This window comes from Chrysemys picta, chromosome 7 (genome assembly GCF_011386835.1).
Source record: "Chrysemys picta bellii isolate R12L10 chromosome 7, ASM1138683v2, whole genome shotgun sequence".
NCBI classification, from domain to species: Eukaryota; Metazoa; Chordata; order Testudines; family Emydidae; genus Chrysemys; species Chrysemys picta.
In genome coordinates this window covers 126,883,071-126,889,783 of record NC_088797.1, presented here as the reverse complement: position 1 = coordinate 126,889,783, position 6,713 = coordinate 126,883,071, and the positions used below count along the sequence as shown (strand labels likewise).

General features: G+C 64.9%; 1 protein-coding gene across 1 annotated transcript; it reads left to right on the top strand.

Moving 5' to 3' along the window:
* The first annotated feature begins 360 nt into the window (after window positions 1-360).
* NPM3 (nucleophosmin/nucleoplasmin 3) lies at window positions 361-5,938 on the top strand. The gene is made up of 6 exons (XM_005289392.4): window positions 361-518; window positions 2,267-2,352; window positions 3,256-3,375; window positions 4,033-4,126; window positions 4,617-4,722; window positions 5,060-5,938. The coding sequence occupies exons 1-5, from the start codon at window positions 443-445 to the stop codon at window positions 4,715-4,717; spliced, it is 477 nt and encodes a 158-aa protein (XP_005289449.2). The 5' UTR covers window positions 361-442; the 3' UTR covers window positions 4,718-4,722; window positions 5,060-5,938.
* The last annotated feature ends 775 nt before the right edge of the window (window positions 5,939-6,713 follow it).

Sequence of the window (6,713 nt, the reverse complement as noted above, 5' to 3'; positions counted from 1 at the left end):
CTGGGCCCGAGGAAACCGGCCCAGTCCCTGCCGAGCCCGGCTAAGCGTGCGGGGCCTGAGGGAGGCGTCGCCAGGGCTGGGCTCTCCGGAGCCCGCTGGGAACGGACAGTGGCTCCTGCCTGCACCGGCCGGGCACGGCGAGGGCTGAGACCCCCCGGCTGGCTGGGGGTTACCCAGAGACAAGATTGCCGCTGCAGATCGCGATCGTGGCTTTTTTTTTTTTTTTTTTTTTTTTTTTTGGCTGCTTGGGGCGGCCAAAACCCTGGAGCCGGGCCTGGCTGGGGGGCAGGCGCTGCCCTAGAGGAGGCCGCACCAGGGCCCCCTGGGGCGGCGAGGGGCGGGCCAGGGCGCAGGGAGGAAGAGGGCGGCTCCTCCGGCTCTGGGCAGGGCCGATCCGTCTTCTGCATCCGCCCCTTGCCCAGCCCGGCCTTCCGCCGCAGCCATGGCCGCCTTCCTGGAGCTGGAGAGCCGGGCGGCCGGGGCCGGAGCCGGGCTCTGCCTCGGCAACTTCGTCTTCGGTGAGTGAGGCCGGGGGCGCACGTGGGGGGCCGGGGCCGGAGCCGGAGCTGGGAGCGCACGTGGGGGGCTGGGATCGCTAGGAGTGGGGCGGGAAGCGCACACGTGGGGGGCAGGGGCTCGGGCTGGGAGCGCACGTGGGGAGCTGGGGCCGCTAGGAGTGGGGTGGGGAGCGCACACGTGGGGGGCTGGGGCCGCTAGTAGTGGGGTGGGGAGCGCACACGTGGGGCGCTGGAGCCTAGTAGTGGGGTGGGGAGCGCACACGTGGGGGCCTGGGGCCGCTAATAGTGGGGTGGGGAGCGCACATGTGGGGGGGCTGGGGCCGCTAGTAGTGGGGTGGGGAGCGCACACGGGGGGGGGGGGCTGGGGCCGCTTGTAGTGGGGTGGGGAGCGCACACGTGGGGCGCTGGGAGCGCACGTGGGATGGGGAGCGCACATGTGGGGAGCCGGCCTGCAGCTGGGAGCGCACATGCGGGGAGAGAAGCTCTGGGTCTGTGTGTTTGGGGCGGGGAATCAGAGTTGGGGGGCAGGGGTTTGAAGGGGGGTTCTGGTTGGGAGGATGGGAGGCGTTGGGGGCAGTATTCCATCTAACTTTTCCCACCCATTTGGGGCATGAATTTGATGTGCCCCAATAAGGAGGTGAGGTGGGACTCATCACCTTCATATCGTGCATAACAAAATCCATTGGGGGGGGGGGGTGAGGGGTTCGGAGTGGGGGAGGGGGCTCAGGGCTGGGGCAGAGGGATGAGGTGCAGGGGTGAGGGCTTCGGCTGGGCGTGCGGGCTCTGGAGTGGGGCTGGGGATGAGGGGCAGAGGGTTGGGTGCAGGGGGTGAGGGCTCTGACTGGAGGTGTGGGGGTCTGGGCTGGGGCCGGGCCACGCTGCTGCGGCAGGTTGGGGGCCGGGGGAGGGACGCCCTCTCAGCAGGTCCCCAGGCGGGGTTCCCTGGGCACCTGGGCGGCGGTAAATAGGCTGCGGGTGGTGTATTTAGTGTGGGACAGGGAAGGCAGCATGTCAGGGTGGGGAAGAGGGTGAGTGTCTGGGGGCAGGGAGGACTGGGGGTTCGTGGGGGCTGGGGTATAGAGGGAGGCCTGGCTGGGGAAGAGGGTCTGTGCTGGGGACACTGTGACGGGCCCCATGGGGCGGGGGAGGGATGCAGCTGAGATGGAGGAAGTGGGGGGCCAGGCTACAGTGCTGGTGAGTTTGCCCTTAGTTATGAGAGCTCAGGTACCGTGTGGTGCCTTTCTCCAGCTGCTCCCAGCCCTGCCATTGCCGTTCGCTCCCTCCCTGATAGCTGGGGGGCTGTCGGGGCCCACGGCGCCGCCCACGGCCTGCTGGCCCATTATCTCATCTCAGCCGAGCGCTAGGGGGTGGGCTCTGGAGCCGCCCCACGTGGAGAAACGGCTGGGAGCTGTTTGGAAAAGGAGCCTGGCACTCGGGTGCTGCTGGCCCAGAACCAGGCAGAGCACTGGGGGTCAGTGCATTGCTCTCGTCTCCCAAAGGAGGCACAGTGCCACCCTTCCCGGCTGTGCGGATGGGCTAAGGCTCCTTCTCTGAGCACTGGAATGCAGCTGGCTCTGGGGTGACTCGCAGCCAGCCACCAGCTTCTCCAGCCTGAGCTGCAGGAGGGAATGTCGGGCGGCCGGAGCTTGGGATTCAGCCGGGTCAGCGGCCCCAGTGTCTCCCGATGGCTCTCGAGGGGGAAGTAGCAGCTCCTTTGGTTTTATTGACTCCTCACGTGGATTCCCCAGGCTGCGAGTTGACGGGCAGTACCAGGTCCTATACCTTTAAGGTGGATGAAGCTGACGACTCTGAGCACATCCTGGCCCTGTCTATGGTAAGAGGGAACCCTTGCTCTGCGGACAGGGCTAACGTCACTTACCTTCTCTGGCTGGCTTCTGCGCTGTCCTTCCCTCTCCCCTGCCCGGTTCCTGCTCACCCTCAGGTTCGCGATGGGGCTCTGAAGCACGCAGCAGCGGCTTCTGGTGGAGGCAGGACGTGGGCCGAGAGGAGCCGTTGCTCTGTGTCTTAATGACGCTCCTACGCAAAACGAACGCGGCTCACGTTCAGGGCCTGCTTCTTCTACAGGAGAGTGCTGCTGCTCGGGCAGAGCGGGCCGCCACGGGCGGATCCTTCAGCCGCTGCTGGCTCGGGCTGGGGACCGGGCCTGGAAGCGGTGTCTGAGCGCGGCGCGCGGTCTGCCCGGCGGTCTGGAGAGAGCGGTGCAAGGGGGGGAGCTGGGGGGAGCAATCACATGACGCAGTGCAGTCTGCTTGATTTATCTGCGCCCCTCGTTCCTGGGGCATGTGCTAGTGGTTAGATCAAGCTCAGCGCCTGGGTTCTGCTCTGAGCTCTGCCTGTGAGTTCCTGCCCGTCCTTGGGCAAGTCACTTCACCCAGGAATTGCCAGGCCGGCAGTGTCTCTGCTCCAGCGTCCTCTCTCTTGCCAGGTGTCGGCACCAGCTTCCTCAGAGGAAGGTGCAAGAACCCCGTAGTGGACCGTGCTGCTGCGGGAAGTCCCCAGCTAACCCGGTCAGTTGGTGGTTGGCTCGTGCCCTGGGGCAGTGTCCCAGCCACAGGCCTAGCCAATGTCACGGTGGCTGCTTGCACCATCCATGTACTGCTCTGATCCTCGGGTTGGTCCAGGCGCGAGCCGTCCTTGGCAGGCAGACCCTGGCTGGATGCACCGTCTCCCCTTGAGATGGCCGCCCCTGTTAACCCCTCGCTCTGCTCCCTTCCAGGTGTGCCTGACAGACGGCGCAAAGGACGAATGCAACGTGGTGGAAGTCGTGGGGCGTGACCGTCAGAACCAGGAGATTGCTGTGCCAGTGGCCAATCTGAAGCTGTCGTGCCAGCCCGCGGTAAAAGGACCTCGTGGGGCGACCCCTGCGGGGGCTGGGGGTTTGGGGGGGGGGGTGTAAGCCTTGGGTTTGTTCTCTAGCTTTTACCCAGCATGCCCAGTTGTGCTCCCTGCTGCCCTCTGCTGGACAGAATCGGACCTGCTCAGTTATTTTTGTATGACCCTGTAGTGGCTGCCGCCCGCGGAGGATATAAACCTAAGTGCTAGTGCAGCGGGTGGGAATCCCCTTCCCCTCCGGTGCTGCAGCCCAAAGTCCTGGTTCCCCCATGTCTGGTTTAGCTGGTGGCTGTGCTGCCTGCCTGCATCAGAGGAGAGGTTGCCCCAGACCAGAGCTGGGGGGAGCCCGGGGCTGGGTTAGCAGGGAGCTGGCGGGTCGGGGTTGAGAGGCACCGGCAGGGCTGTGTGTGGGGGAATTGGCCGGACTTTAACGTTCTGTCCCTGCATCGTGGTTCCTCGGTCACTGAAATTCACCCCGCCCCTAATGCCATGGCTGCAGGGTGCCCTCGTTGGCTGGCTCTGCTGCCCCCTTGGGGGCTGCGGGGGCCTGGGCAGGAAGCATCACGTGGTTCGGGGCCAGCCAAGAGCCCTTCTTGCGGTGGGGGAGCCCCAGGCTCGGGCCCTGCCGCTGACTCTGCCGCTTCTCGCTGTCTCTTCCCAGCTCAGCCTGGACAACTTCCAGCTCCAGCCACCTGTGACCTTCCAACTGAAATCCGGCTCCGGCCCCGTGCACCTCTCCGGACGGCACCACATCAGTAAGGAGCCGAGGGGCGGTGCTTGGCACGGAAGGGGACGCGGCCCAGGGGGAAATGCTGACCGGGGGCTCTGTCCAGGTTCCTTCAGGGGAGGCCCGGGGGCGGAGATCGGGAGGGATTTCCCACCTGCAGGGAGGTCACTGCCTGAACAGGTGACATGCCTGGGCTGTGTCTGCAGAGGAGGGTCTGATGCCTGAGTTCTGTTATCTACCCCAACCAGCTCCCACTCTGCCTGGCTGAGCGCGTGGGTCAGTTGAGCAGCTGGCCCCTTAACCGTGCCCCAGAGCTGCCCCCTGGGCTGCTCCCTGAGCACTCGGGCTGGTTGGGTGGTGTCCGAGTCAGCTGGCCCTGGCCCCTCACTTTCTCCCTGTGGGCGCGTCCCAGCCGTGGGCAGCGAGGAGGTCGGGGGTAGCGGAGGCGTGAGAACGCCCCTGTGTCTGAAAGGCCCAGTGCACAGAGAGCGTGACAAGGGCCTGTCGGTGTGTCCCAGTGCACAGGAGAGTGCTGTCTGAGGAAGAGGAGAGCGAGGAAGAGGAGGAAGAAGAGCTCACCCCCATCATGCCGGCCAAGAAGCACCGAAGGAGGCCGTAGCTAAGGTACAGGGGCTGGGGGTACCCTGGACCTAGCCCCTGGGGGAGCTGTGCAGCGTGCGTGGCATTGTGAGGCCCCATTTCCTGGCCAGGGAAGCGGCTTCCAGCTGGGCTTGGGCTGCTCCCAGAGACCTGATGGAAGAGCTCATTTTGGGGGTGAGGAGGGGGGTCCTGTCAGCCCCTTCCATTGAGGGGTTGCAGTCGGGTGAGCTTGGGCTGAGCTCTGGTTCAAGGCACCGAGAGCGAGATGGGCGGCGTTCGCCCCCTGCCCTGAATGGGAGCAGCGGCCGGTCCTGCCTGGTGGGGGATGAGCTGCCGGTCTCACCTCTGTCTTTGTCCCCAGGTGCTGCCCTGGCTCCGGCTGGAGCCCTGCCCCGGACGGCTGTTCTCCTGGGACTTCTCTGGTTTATGTGGCAGTTTGGTGTTTGGTTGTTGCCGTCGGGTTTTGGGGGGCTCCCTCCCATTACGGGGATGCACGGGGGCCATGGAGGCTGATATTGGGGAGATGCACGGGGCCCTGAGTGTGCTGGGGGTGCTCTGCTCTTTGCACTGACATTGCCAGCGCCTGGAGGCGAGCCAGCAAAGTGATCAGTGTCACGCTCTGCCAACCCCGTGCTGCTCAGGAGAGGGAATTTCTGGGGCTTGTTTCCTGTTTCCTTACTCTGCGAACCAGCCCCTTGGTTGGTCCGGCTGGGCTCTGCTCCGTTGCACCCTCTGAGATGCCAGGCTGCTGTCTGCCAACGGACCTCACGCTTGAGCTGGGAGAGTGCAGATAGAGCGGTCAGTTTCGCACGCTGATTCTGGGGGTGCCTAGTGCTGAGTGGGGCGGTGGCATCTCTCTTTCCCCATGTCAGAGTTTCTAGGCAGGGGGGTGTTAAGCCCTTTTTTAATATTTGCTGCCTTTACACATGGAAGTTTTAGGGGGAATCTTGTCCCCACGCCCCAGAACCCCGGGCTCCTTTCCCCAGTGCAATATTTCGGGTGAGCTGGGTGTGTATATGATATCTTTGACCTTGGCATCCAAGATCTGTCTGTGCCGCACCGTGCATTACATGGCCGGCTCTGGTGCTGGGGCCTCGTCCGGGTGTCACCGGATCGTGCCGGGTCTGGGCTGCCTTTGAGTCCCCCCCCTGCCCCTGCTGGACGGTGGTTCTCCAGCCAAACCCCACCTCTGTAAAGGGCTATTTGCACCTTGCAATAAACGTTTCTGATTGGGTGTCAACTGTGCAGTTGGTGTGGGCTGGGATTGGCTATCTCGTCGTGATGCTCCGCCCCTTCCCTCCCCCCCCCCCCCCCCCGCCTGCTGCAGGGTCTGCCCTGGCAGAGCCACGTGCTTGTCTTTCCCGACACCTGCTTGTTGTGTCCTCACTCAGTGGAGACGCCGGGACGCTCCTGGCTTGGCCCCGGGGCTCCCCGAGGGTCACTGGTCCTTCCTCCAGGCCTGGCCTGTGCATGCAGCCTCCACAACGCTCCCACCTGCGGCCGGGCATGGGAGCGAGAGGTCAGAGGCGAAAGGGGCCGTGTCTCCTATCGCGGCGCAGAGTAGTAACCCGGCGTTGGCCATCTGACCCCTCAGAGTAGCTGTTAATGATGCTCCCTGGCTTGGGCTGTGCCCATCGAGGCCAGTCCTGAAGGAGCAGCCCTGCGCTGGCGGTGGGGGAAGGGGCCCCACCGGATCATCCCTCTCCCCCTCCCCTGGTTCCACGCAGCAGCACCATCCCCGCCGCGGAGGAGAGGTAAGATCTGCAGGAGAGATCTCCGCTGAAAGGGGAGGGCAGCTGGTCCAGAGTTAGAACTGCGCTTTGCTGGGAAACCCCTCTGGATCCGGGGTGTGTGTGTGTGGGGGGGGTTGGCTGCGCTTTAAAACCTACCGACCTGTCCCCAGCCTCTGCCCATCAGCTCCAGCGGCCCCTCTCCAGGGCTGGGACCAGCTGGTGCAGAGGAAGGGGCGACACCCCCCCTAGTGGACAATGGCAGAGCAACCTGCCCCGGTGGGA

What these genes read in the sequence shown, in the direction of transcription:
- NPM3 (XM_005289392.4), top strand. Translation starts at nt 443, where the DNA reads ATGGCCGCCTTCCTGGAGCTGGAGAGCCGGGCGGCCGGGGCCGGAGCC. An exon ending in ACATCCTGGCCCTGTCTATG is followed by an intron (nt 2,353 to 3,255) that starts GTAAGAGGGAAC and finishes GCTCCCTTCCAG; the next exon opens with GTGTGCCTGACAGACGGCGC. An exon ending in CTCCGGACGGCACCACATCA is followed by an intron (nt 4,127 to 4,616) that starts GTAAGGAGCCGA and finishes GGTGTGTCCCAG; the next exon opens with TGCACAGGAGAGTGCTGTCT.